Below are 12,972 nucleotides of genomic sequence, written 5' to 3'. Positions count from 1 at the left end.
TGATTTGAAGATAGTATGTTGAGAAACTGAGGATGTAATCTGTATTATGTATATATATCTATTTGTATGATGTACAGGGGTTGGAGAATGAAACTGAAACACCTGGTTTTAGACCACAATACAATTAGTATGGTGTAGGGCCTCCTTTTGCGGCCAATTCAGCGTCAATTTGTCTTGGGAATGACATATACAAGTCCTGCACAGTGGTCAGAGGGATTTTAAGCCATTCTTCTTGCAGGATAGTGGCCAGGTCACTACGTGATGCTGGTGGAGGAAAACATTTCCTGACTCGCTCCTCCAAAACACCCCAAAGTGGCTCAATAATATTTAGATCTGGTGACTGTGCAGGCCATGGGAGATGTTCAACTTCACTTTCATGTTCATCAAACCAATCTTTCACCAGTCTTGCTGTGTGTATTGATGCATTATCATCTTGATACACGGCACCGCCTTCAGGATACAATGTTTGAACCATTGGATGCACATGGTCTTACTGGGGCAATTAATGAAGATTGGCCTCCAGGCTGGTCCAATTTAGTCATGAAACCTCCCACACTAAAATGACAGGTGTTTCAGTTTCATTGTCCAACCCCTGTATTTACATATCTACACTTCAGGGAAGCAAGAATTTAGCATAGCACCTGCTGTCTAAAATGGATTGTTTACTTACAAGGTGAAGTTTTGTCATGTGTCCTAAACCATACTGAAAAGTTTGTGAGCTTGGTGAAGATGTGGATAAGATGTGATGATGGCTGTCCTCAGGGATAAGTTCATATTTGCAACATGAGTCTCAGCTCCTGCGCTAAACTACAGAAACAAAATTTAAACACAAAATATGTCTTGGCTGTTTGATCACATACAAGAAAGTACAATATTTTCGCATGTTTGATTTTCTTTCTCTTTATGCAAGCCTGCTTTCTAGGTGTCAGACTCTCACTGGCTGACTTCTAAATGTATTCTTCCTCCTTATGTAGTACACTATATAGTCCATGAGGCTCTAATGTGCTATATGTCCGTTGGAGAGCTTTTTGCAATCCATCTTTTCTTCCTTGCCTTCCTCTTCATGCTCACTCTTCAGGTCAAGTACATCAAAGGTCATGAGGACAGCCATTTCACTGGCTTCTGAAGTGGCAGCAATCAATTTCACTTGTGTGGCGTCTCCTGTGAAGGTTTCACCCTCCCAAACCCTGCTCTTATTCATCTTCAGCTCCACTCGCTGCTCTCCCAGTACGCAGACTCTGCGCGCCGCCGGCACACGCACACGCACACGGACCCAGCTCTGTGGGGCCAGCAGACCAGACCGTGGCTCCAGGAGCACACACCCCTTCCCCCATGCTGCATACACACAGGGGAATGGATCTCCATGTCTCTCGCAAGTACTACGGAGGACATAGTCGCACAGTGGGGTGTAATCTTGCTGAGGTGGTGTGCGTCCATACACACCTAGGCGATACACCCCAGGCCTAGGTGTGGAAATGCTCACAGTCACTTTGCTGTCTGTGGACGTAAGCAGGACGTACCGTGACAGTGGGAAAAGACCCTCTCTTTGAGGCTCAAAGCTGATGCTATCTCTTGAATTGGTCTGGTTCTTCTGATACTGCTCTGGGCTTAGGATTTTCATAGAATCAACTTGGCTCTTCTGATGCTGCTTGGAATTAGCCTGGTCCATATCTGTGCTGAGAACTGCATGTATTTGTAGCTCTGTTGAAGCACGATGGAAGGTGATATTGCAGCGTCCCTGAGGTGTGTTCACTAATGCCCCCATGTGGCTAAAGTGAGACAATCCAGCAGCTTCAGTGCGCATGCCTGGGCCACACCATGGCCCAAGGTCACGGGGGTACAACAGATTCACGTTGGCTCCTTGACCCTTACATCGTAGCAGGAAGTTGCCTGCATTCTGAAACGACCCACGTCCGTCGTCGTAATCCCGAACAAAGAAAGAAAGACGGTAGAAGCCTTTGTATGGGCAGAGTACGTTGCACACCAGACGTTCTGCAGCTATTTGCAATGCCAGGCAACTCTTGGCCACAGCAGGGTCGAGCAAGGGGTGTGTTAGCTCACACACCAAAATCAGTGGTCGAGAGGTGTACAGGATTACCTCACACTCTCCTCCCTCACCCACCTCCAGAGGTTCTTCATTCACCACACTGGAGCCCTTCACTCCCAGTGACCCTGCCCTAGCTCCTAACCCCCAGCTCAGATAAGGGTTAGCAGGCAGTGGCTGGCTCTGCTGGACAGCTGGACACTCCAGCTGAAGAGAGCAGACCCAGTGTAGTGCCCCAGAGTTGCCCTCTGCCAGGGCAAACAGCTTCAGCTCATAGTCTCCTGGGTCCGGGGGCAGCAGGCGAAGACTCATGCCCTGATGGGTCACTGACAGCAGGCCACAGGAGCTGTCAACCTCCCTCTGGCCCAGAACTCCTGTCTGGACGTCCCGCTGCCTCAGCTCATAGGCAAAAGTTAGTGGTCTAGATGAGGTCATGGACACCGTCGCCTCCCCGTCCTCTGTGGAACACATTAGGATTTGACAAAATGTTACATAAACAATTTTTTATGCAGGTATCAATGCCAAAACCATTTTGTTTTATCTGTGATGTATTTAAGGAAGGTGATGTTTTCACTTTTTAATGTTTCCATTTCCATGTTTGTGTGTTTGCCGCAGTGTTGTCTGCAGAGGGCATTCCCTTTCTCCCTTTCAGGAAATCTCTAACAATAACACATCGGCCCTCTTTCCCCTGAGACGCCCTAATCTCTAAAGCACACAATAACTTCATAAACAGTGAATAAGAATAAGTTATTTTGGGCCTCTCTGATCTGTTGTCCCAAAGCTACAGAGCATGAGCTATTGGCAGGAGCCAAATATTACCTCACTGTACAATGTGTGTGTGTATGTGCTTGTGTTTTTCTATCTATTCATTTTTCAGCTGGCCGTTTGGCAGATTCTCTCCAAAGCAATTTACAATTTAAATGATGCTATGTAAGATGATGTAAGAATACATCGCCTTAAGAGTCTTGCTTAAGGATCCTTACTGTTATCATGTGGTGGCTTGAGGGAAGAATAGTGTTACAGAAAGGAGAATACTGGTTACCTACCTCATTTGTTCAGCATTTATATCTGCACAACATTGTAAATAGCAGTGTAACCAACACTGGTTAAGTACTATGTTTAATAAATCACACTAACAGCCCACAAATAACCCACTACTAAAGAAATGTTTAGATAGCTCTCCTAAATAGTGTATTTAGCTACTTTAAAGTTCACCTTTTACTGACACATTTGATCAACTGCAGCCCTTATAATCGCAATGTAGAAGTGTATAAAAGCCCCAATTATTGGGCTGTGGAGCAATGGCGCTGCATTCTCTGTACTGATGGTCTTGTAGCTCCTTTGGGATTAGTTGTAGTGGCATTTGCTCTAATTTCAGAATAAACACTGAGGAAGCTGGAATCTACAAATTTGGGCCAAAAGTGTGGGTCTAAACGTATATCATCAGCCCTCAGAATATTCAGGAAAAAAAAGCACAGCTATGGATCATGAATCCTTTTTTTCCCATTTCAGTTTAACTGAAAATGTCATTGTGGGCCTGTAGTTATACCACTATAACACATAATAATATTTTCTCTGAAGTATGGTCTACTGTGTGGGTGTTACCTGTTGTTATTTTGTACTGTGTAGGTTGTAGAATTCTTAGTCCCAGAGTATAGAATGCTGAGGTCTTAAGTGGCCACATCTCAAACACTTCCATAGACACTGGAGTGTCCAACAGTTGCCAGTGCTGGTCATCAGGGAAATGGGAGTTTATAAAATCACTTGGCTCAGTCAGGAAGTAGAAATCATCAAACCTAAGGCATAGTTATAATATGAACATAGTGTCACTATTAAAAAAAAGGCTTCTTTACAAGTGTGGGCCAATAAATGTAATGTTCACACAATGTAAAGAGCAGCTGATGTGTTAAAATATCAAATAGCCAAAGTGAATTAATTTAAACAGCAGTAGATAATTTACAAACTCAATTTGGAAAGTTTACTTGTTTTGAAATTTGGTCATTCTCTTAAACTTTAATTTAGCTGTGAATTTACAAAGAAGAGTTCCAATGTTTTCACTAACCAACTAAATAGTATTTTGTAAATTATAAACACATTCAAAATATGATGCCTGTAACACACTAATAATATGGAACAGAGCCATGTTTATTGCTGTTTAATTGTAAACTGATGATACTAATTGTTGTGGTTTTGCAAGTGGAATTTCTGCCCATTCTTGCTTTAAACAAGATTCACCCCAATTTCATGACAGATGCTGGCTTCAACACCTTTTGCTGATTACAATCTGGATGGTTCCTTTTGCCTTTGGCACAGAGAACTTAACATGTTTTTCTCTAAACAAGCTGAAACATGAACTCATCTTAACACAGCCCACCTTTGCACAATCTAAGATGAGTTTGGGCCCAAAGAACTCAGCAGCATTTCTACAGGGAATTGATATACAGAGTTCTCCTTGCATAAGAGAGTGGAACTGGGTTATTTGATAATTATTTGATTTAGAACTTTCTGACAATTCTCTCCAGGTGTTAAGCACAATGTTTTGAGATACAGCACCTTTAAGCCTTTGGTGGGTATTCCTTTTATAACCAGTGGACGACAAAGTGCACAAACCATGTACTTGATTAAAAGGTACAGATACTCAACGTAAAATATTACTCCAGTAAAAGTTGTAGATCTCGACTTGAGTAAAAGTACAAAAGTATTTGCCATATTGACATATTATGGCTCTAATGTCCTATTCAATTTTTGTAACAAAGAGTCAGGCTTAACATATCGTAAGTGAAAAGACTAGTGTCACTCTTGCTTCCTCAGTCTTTTAATATAATGTCATTAATTAGTCTGATGTGGATGAACACAGCAGAAATGGCCAAAGATTAAATACAATGAATTATGTTATATCAACTATTCCACACAACCCAGGTGCTGCCTGGTTCAAGTTGCTCAAGTCCAGAAATGTTAACTTCTTTACACAACACTCCCTAAATAGTGCACTTTAAAGATTCATAAAACTAATACCACTACACGATGCTTGAAATTCAGCCCTAGTTATTTGGTGGTGTAACTGCAAAGCTACACAGATGCCAACGCACAAGAATAAACTTTAACCATACTTAAAGTGCACCAGAACCTATTATTTTTATTTTATTTTATTATTATTATTATTTTTTAACTCATTTAGGATCACTAGGTAAGATTTAGGTTTGGTTCAACTCCTAAGGCTCCCCCTAGTGCAATTAACTTTTACAGCACTGTACTGAAATTGGCAGGGAGGGGGAGAGTAGGAGTGGTTTCCTACTCTACTTCAAAAATTACATAGTGTAGTTTCTGCAGAGAATAGCAACGATAGAAGCTTATTTCTCCCCATTACAGGTCAGTGAAACATCACAATGATATTGAAGCTGTATTTTTAAGGTAAAAATATTACATATTGTTCCTTTAAGATTTCTGTTTTGTCTACATATTTGCAGAGTATATTTTGAGCGATTCCTGCAATATTGAGACACCTGTTTCTTAAACAGACTATGGTTTTGTTTTCCTGACTTCTTGTCTGATGCTCGTTTTTGTCTTTTGGACTTGTTTATCTCTCTGTACTGATTTTTGTGTTTTGGATTATTTCTGGTTTTGACCTCGCTTCACGTATTGTGTTTAATATATCTCCAACTGTCTCTCACCCTTGTGATTTGGGTCATCTACAGCTCCGTAAATTCTGTATATGAATGAATGGTGATTACTCACAGACAAATACTAAACCATACAAATCATTTTGTTAATTCATAACTGTTCTCAGAACTGAAAGTGATTACTTACAGTCTCAGATTCACACAACAGTTAATAAAAAAATGTATGCCTTTTAGTTTTAATGATTTTAGGCATAACGCAGCGGCTATGTTCGTCTCCTAGCAACGGTGCCACTGGGAGACACATTACGGTTTTATTCCCATATAAACCAAAACGAACGACAGATTTTCATAATGCAGTTGAGTAAAAAAGTAAAATATTTGACTTTGAAATATAGTTGAGTTAATGTTTCAGTCTTATTTTTCAGCTTGTCCCACAATTTTCAGAGTGTATTTCAGGTGTCATGTCTATGTTTACAGCATTTAAAAAATGCAATGAAGTTGGGCATTGGTAACTTTGAAATGCATTTCTTTGTGCTTTAGGTTAAATAAACATTCACGAGAATTAAAAAAACACTTTGTAGAAAAAAAAAAAAAGGTCCCAATATTTCTGGAAATTGGATTGTACACACACACACACACACACACACACAGTGGTGCTTGAAATTTTGTGAACCCTTTAGAATTTTCTATATTTCCGTATAAATGAGATCCTTCCCCAGCATTTCTATTGATTCAAGGTCAGGACTTTGTCTTGGTCATTCCAATACATTAAATACGACTGTGCTTAGGTCATTGTCTTGCTTCATGACCCAAGTCCTATTTGAGATACAGCTCACCCACAGATGTCCTGACATTTCCTATTTAGATCTTGCCTGTATAATTCACAGTTCTTTGTTCCATCAATGATGGAAAGTTGTCCTGGCCCAGATGCAGCAAAATAGTCCCAAACCATGATACTGACACCACCGAGTTTCAGAGATGGAATGAGGTTTCATGCTGGAACATAGTGTATTGCTTTCTCCAAACATAACACTTCTAATTTAAACAAAAGAGAAAATCTTGCTCTCATTAATCCACAAAACATTGTTACATTAGCTTTTTGGCTTGTCCATGTGATCTTTAGCAAACTGCAGATGCGCAGCAAAGTTCTTTTTGAGAACTGCAGCTTTCTCATTTCTCCCTGCCATGCACATCATTGTTGTTCAGTGTTTTCCTTAGGGTGGACTAATGAGCATTAATATCAGCCAATGTGAGAAAGGCCTTTTGTTTAGAAGTTACCTTGGGTTCCTTTGTGACCTTGCATAATATTACATGCCTTTCTCTTGGTGTTATCTTTGTTGGTTGACCACTCCCAGGGAGGGTACTCATGGTACGTTTGAGTGGATGGGTGGAGGTCCTAGGAAATCTTCTTTGTTTGTGCTAGGATACACTTCCACAAAGTGTTGTGAAAATCAGACTTTGATGGATCCATGTAATCTAAATAAAACAGGGCGCCCACTCACACCTTACAGCGATCCAACTGATTGAACACCTGACTCTAATTTCACCTTCAAATTATCTGCTAATCCTAAAGGTTCACAAAATTCTTGGTTCTCTACTTTTCTAATTTTAGGACTACTTTTAGTGTGAAAATCTGATGAAGAATTAGGTCAAATTTAAGCAGAAATATAATCTATAAAATAAATGATCTATACATGCATTTGTATGGATATTATTGCTAATGATAACCAAGGTTCTAACCTCTTGATGAAGGTTTTAGTTTCCATATTGACAGTGCCAGCCCCCCAACAGGCGTCCAAAAGCCCCCACTGTCCCCTTAGCCACACAGCATTCCACTTGTGGTCAGAGGGCTCTTGTGCCAGCCTTCGTCCAGGACGGTGCCCAATGCCTTTACTGTAGCCACTCACCTCCTCACACTGAATCCCGACCTCCCTACAGAGCACAGAGGAAATCAGAACTGCAGAGACTGCAGATAAGCACTGAAATACAGACAGTATTTAAGTAAATAAGAGTCACAAATGGCAAAGCAGTGATTTAATACTAAATGACAGTGTCTCCCATCCAAAGGGCACAAGTAGTCCCTGAATGATTCACTGAGTATGAAATGATAATAAAGCATCTTTTATTACTCTCTCTGAAGCTCAAGCTTGTGTCACAAAATACCAAATGAAAGTCCTCAGGAGCAATAGCCTTGTCAAGATTAGAGTCCAGTCTGTTCCATCATTACTAGTTGTGTGTACTTTTAGCCAGTGTGTATACTGTAGGTTTATATTTCCTGAGACACCTGCACATCTCCAGACAGATGCTGGAAAATCCGCTGCACACCCCTCTTCCCTTCTTGATTACTTCCTCAGGTGAGCAGAGCTTTGGAGAAAGACCCAGGTACCCCTCCAGGTCATATTCTATATATACACCAACATATTTTATTACTGTCATATTCTACATACATTGTCAATAATGCATTTAAAGGACTGTAAAAGTTCAGGGACCACCCTTCATTTTATTACAAAATTTAAAACCTGCCACTAAAACCTTTTATCTTCAAGAGCTAGGAGAAAATAAATCTGCTTCTGATCTGAAAAAAATATACATGTATATGTCCCAATCCTTACACTGAGAAAAAAAATATAAGAAACATAATTTGCATATCAAAGGAATAGCAGGTATTCTCAAAGAAATGGACTGGTCGCTCTAGAGGGAAGGTGTCTGGGATGATTTTGGTCATGAGAAACTGAAAATGTAACCAACTTTTAGGATAGAACTTTGAAGATGTGGAAACAAATCTCTGCAGTTTTCATTAAAAACTTCAAGTGCCTTGAAAAAAGCAAATTTATAAAAAGTAAGGGCAAAGGTTCATAAGAAACATTGTGTTAATATAGAAAAATAAAATAAAAATATAGAGGGCGGCACGGTGGCACAGCAGGTAGTTTCACAATCACACAGCTCCAGGGACCTGGAGGTTAGGGTTCAAGTCCTGCTAAGTGGTAACGGTCTGTGAGGAGTGTGGTGTGTTCTCCCTGTGTCCGCGTGGGTTTCCTCCGAGTGACTGTCTGTGAGGAGTGTGGTGTGTTCTCCCTGTGTCTGCGTGGGTTTCCTCCGGGTGCTCCGGTTTCCTCCCACAGTCCAAAAACACACGTTGGTAGGTGGATTGGTGACTCAAAATGTGTCCATAGGAGCCTGTGAATGAATGTATGAGTGTGTGTCACCCTGTGAAGGACTGGTGCCCCCTCCAGGATGTGTTCCTGTCTTGTGCCCAATGATTCCAGGTAGGCTCCGGACCCACCACGACCCTGAACTGGATAAGTGGTTACAGACCATGAATGAATGAATGAATGAATGAATCATGAACATTCATTCATTGTCTGTTACCCCTTATCCAGGTCAGGGTCGTGGTGGGTCTGGAGCCTACCCAGGATCAACGGGTTCACACACTGGACTCCTTCACATGGCGTCACACACTCACACCTATTACACCTACGCAGTTTAAATTGCAATGTTTACAATCACATCATCGGAAATTTTCCCCAAATCACTGGATGCACTGGTTGCTTCTGTGTAACTTTAGTTAATCACATGTTTGTGTCTATGAAGCTTAAAAAATTAATCACTTGCACACAATTCCTGATTCAACTGGAAAAGTGAAATAAATAAAAGGATGGTCTCTGACTTTAACACAGAATTTTTCTTTTTAAAATCAATGTTAAACTACTGTGATCATTTTATTATATAACATTTTAAACCTCAATTTTTATATTTTTTGTGTGTGGGTGTGTGTGTCTGTGCTTACCAATGTTATGACAGAGCCAGACCCATATGGCTCTGAGTTTCTCCAGCTCATTTATGGCCCCTTGTGTGATTGTGCGCGCAATGCTTTGAGCTGAGAACACTCCTTGTTCCTTCAGCTGAAACACACACATATGGGATATGAATTGAACGGAATATATATTAGACTGTATTGTCAAAGGATCTAATACAGACTAATTAATTTACATGTTTGTTCTTTTTATATGGATCATTTTTGACTTTTCAAGGACTGCATATTTATTTACACATATGGTATTTGTCAGGTCATTTTATCCAGACTGACAATGTTTTATTATGTTACAAAGAAAGGCAAATATCCAATCTGGGAATCCAACCCCTGTCTGCTAAGTGAAAATCTGTGATGTTACACACTATGCCATGCCACTTTTCAGTGCAGTTCAGTCTTATACATCATTTACACTATAGCTTTGCCAAAGGCAGTTTGCTGCCAAATATTGTTCTCTAGTATCTTAAGGTTCTTTTCAGGATACTCTTCAGCTTGTGTGTGTGTTTGAGTGTGTTACCTCTCTCCCTGCACTAATTGCATGTGTGTCCACTTTGTGGAAGACCCCAGTGCTGCTGAACAGCTGTCTTCTTGGCTTCCTCTGAGAGGAGGAGCTTGTGGGCAGACAGGCTTTCCTGGGCTGTGTGCCAGGCTCAGTGTGTGAGAGAGGCTTCACCAGCTCTTCTCTGCTGCCCCTCACAGTGCTCCTCTTCCTCACACTCACACACTTTGCAGCGCTCTCTGTGGAGAGCTGCCGCTTTGTGCTTGGCCGTTGCTCTTCACCCTGTAAGCTTGCCCACTTCTCAAATACAGTCTTGTGTGAAAGCACACCCTGAAGCACTGAAATGGTGGGGTGGGGCTTATGATGACCCTGCCCTGTGGACTGTGAAGCCCCTCCCTCTTTATCAGTTGTCACACAGGCTTTAATGGTGCTCTTGGACTCTTGCGAAACTTTGTCCTTGGGCGCAGACTTGTTATCCATCTCTGAGTTCCCTTGCTTTGGGTTGTTATTTGGGTCGTTGGTGGCTGGCTCCTGCAGCTTGTTGCCATGGTGATGCTTCTCTTCATTGATTGGTTGTTGATTGGTTTGGGTGTGACACGGGGAGCAGGTTAAAGGGATGGAGAACTTTTGAACCATGAAATGCGTCATCTTTGCTGAGTTCGTGGATGTAAATGGACAAACAGTTCAAGCAAAGTACATGCAGCAGCTCATCTGGATAAAACCTTACTCAATATGTTTAACGATGCAGAGATTTTAAGAAATGCAAGCACAGAAAATCTGTGATGATTTACTTGGAAAAAGATTCTTACTTTGTTTTGTCCTCCCCAGGATGGTATGTAGGTATATTAGTCTTCAATTTCCAAACATCCCAGATGGGGTGTATAGGTCATATGGATGTGAGTGTTTGAAAGAGATGTTTGTTCTCTGTTGTAGGGCTCTGCATATATCTATTCTCTGACTCTCCGTATCCACCCCTCAGAGGGGGATAACAGCCTAAAAATATATTTGGACTCAACTGGACAACCAATCAGCCAAAGAGGGGGTTGGGGATAAATGCTGGAACAGAGGGTGACAACAGTACTGGGAGGTTACAGATAAGAGTGTAAAACAACCTCACAAAAACATATGAATACAGTATACACCATCTTCTATCGTTTCATAAACCTGAACACAGTGAAAAAAAATATATAAACCAAGCAAAGTCACAGATGTCATGAAATAGAGTACTCACGTGAGCAAACACAGTCAGTCAGGGACATGTTTCTCCTCCTGGTCTGCCTTAAACTTGTTATCCCCACTCTTCAGATTACTGTCCTTGTGTAAATAAAATCACAAACATGGTCCTGACCTTGGTGGACACTGTCTCTAAGTGCAGAAGAACACAGCAGCTCTTATTTCCATACATAGAGTCTCTGCTCCTACAAAACATCCTCATTGGCCCGGGCACAGTGTCAGAAAGCCTGCTTGGGGTCCTCAAGGGTCTTCTCACAATACTGTGCTCTAGAAGCCCAAATTACTACTGACCAATTACCCACCGGCTGCCTGCCAACATAAGGCCAGCCACAGTGAGGTATTTATTTATTTAGCTTTCCCCTCCTACTCTCGCCGTAGTGTTCACCCACCTCTGGCCTGCATTATACACACAAGCTGGGCTCTCCTGCTGCTTCATATCAACCACCCAATGCACTTGTGAGCTTTGTGGTGTTCCTTTTGGCAGTCGGACAGGTTTGAAGCTCTCTGTGAGGATCTGAATATGAATTTGGGCCTATCTATGAATGTTTCATATGAAATGTTTCATCTGAATGAATTGATTCATATATTGGGATTAAAGTATACTTTGGTAGGTAATAAAAAAAACCCTGTCTTTGCTAAGCCTGCGTTAAAAAATTACAGAGACAGCCCAGTAAACTGTAATGCTTGCAACCAAAATATAATCATCTTTTTTTGCAGCTAAGAACGGCACATTTCTTACTGATAATAAGCTTCCTGTAGAGATGGGTCCACATAATAACCTCACTGAAACATCAGCAGCTTCAGCAGATCCCTTCATTGCAGTGGGGTCACTGTGAAAAACATAGAAGTTGTACAAATTGGCTACATGCCTTCAAAAATGCCAAAAAACAAAGTAAAGCAAAGTTACCAGCAAATCAAAGGAATTGAAGCAATTATTGACATGAAATCAGCCCACATAAATCATCTGTTATGTTAGTTTCTGACACTGACATATGGAATCATTTAAAAAAAAAAACTCAGGTATGTTGTGTGGTTAAACCAGTAGAAGCAGTTATCTAGAAGTCTGAATTTTCTCTGTAATTTTGTCCCTAGATAACAGTTCGAACTACAAAATCACAATCCACATGAGCATAACTACTTACAAGTACTTATCAATTCATGCAAGCTTATAACAGCTAATGCATGTTGTTCGCACAATGTTAATATGTACATAAGCTACCTATAGTTGTTTTCAACCTAAACCTCATAGCACCCATGTAAAACCACAGAAGCTAACTTTAGACGAAAAAAAAAACACATCTTTGATCGTTGGCTACATCTGGGGTGGTGGAAAGACAGAATATTTTATTCTATATATTGCTTTAAATCAAAATGACATCAAAGAAACATGGTAGACTCTATGCTTAAAGGGACAATATAACCTAAAACAAGTGTCTAATATATTATTTGCTGTGTTATGTACCGTCCTTGTGCAACAATGGGTTCCTTGGCTTTAATGGTTTGATTTCATATATGTGTTGGTGTTCTTGTGCCTCTGTGTTCTTCAGTTAAATTATCCAAGAAGAATTAAGCAAATATGTCATGCAACCTTTGGGCACACTCTCCTAATGATGAAACCCTAATTGCTAGTGTGGCTTCTTAGAGTGTTCAGTAACATAAGTCAAAACCTTCATGTCAGTGCCAAGATCCTACAGAGAAATATAGCTGGCAGTGAAGTAGTGATGGTCTGACCCACTGTGCAGGACTGCACAAGTATACTCTCCAT

General features: G+C 40.8%; 1 protein-coding gene across 1 annotated transcript; it reads right to left on the bottom strand.

The window, feature by feature from the left end:
• Positions 1-351: 351 nt before the first annotated feature.
• Positions 352-10,622, bottom strand: ky (kyphoscoliosis peptidase). Its single transcript, XM_066679254.1, has 7 exons — positions 9,993-10,622; positions 9,452-9,566; positions 7,949-8,066; positions 7,405-7,596; positions 3,650-3,840; positions 1,636-2,502; positions 352-1,542 (listed from the first exon to the last, which is right to left on the bottom strand). Exons 1-7 carry the CDS (start codon positions 10,620-10,622, stop codon positions 998-1,000), a joined length of 2,658 nt encoding a protein of 885 aa, XP_066535351.1. The 3' UTR covers positions 352-997.
• Positions 10,623-12,972: the final 2,350 nt, after the last annotated feature.

Source organism: Hoplias malabaricus, chromosome 8 (assembly GCF_029633855.1).
Source record: "Hoplias malabaricus isolate fHopMal1 chromosome 8, fHopMal1.hap1, whole genome shotgun sequence".
Classification (NCBI taxonomy): domain Eukaryota; kingdom Metazoa; phylum Chordata; class Actinopteri; order Characiformes; family Erythrinidae; genus Hoplias; species Hoplias malabaricus.
This window is presented reverse-complemented; position numbering and strand designations above follow the sequence as displayed.

Excerpts from the sequence above, each read along its gene's own strand:
- ky (XM_066679254.1), bottom strand. The coding sequence starts at position 10,622 with ATGACGCATTTCATGGTTCAAAAGTTCTCCATCCCTTTAACCTGCTCC. Across the intron at positions 9,567-9,992 it reads CAATTAGTGCAGGGAGAGAG|CTGAAGGAACAAGGAGTGTT; the intron begins GTAACACACTCA and ends TGTGTGTTTCAG. Across the intron at positions 2,503-3,649 it reads ACAGTACAAAATAACAACAG|AGGACGGGGAGGCGACGGTG; the intron begins GTAACACCCACA and ends TGTGTTCCACAG.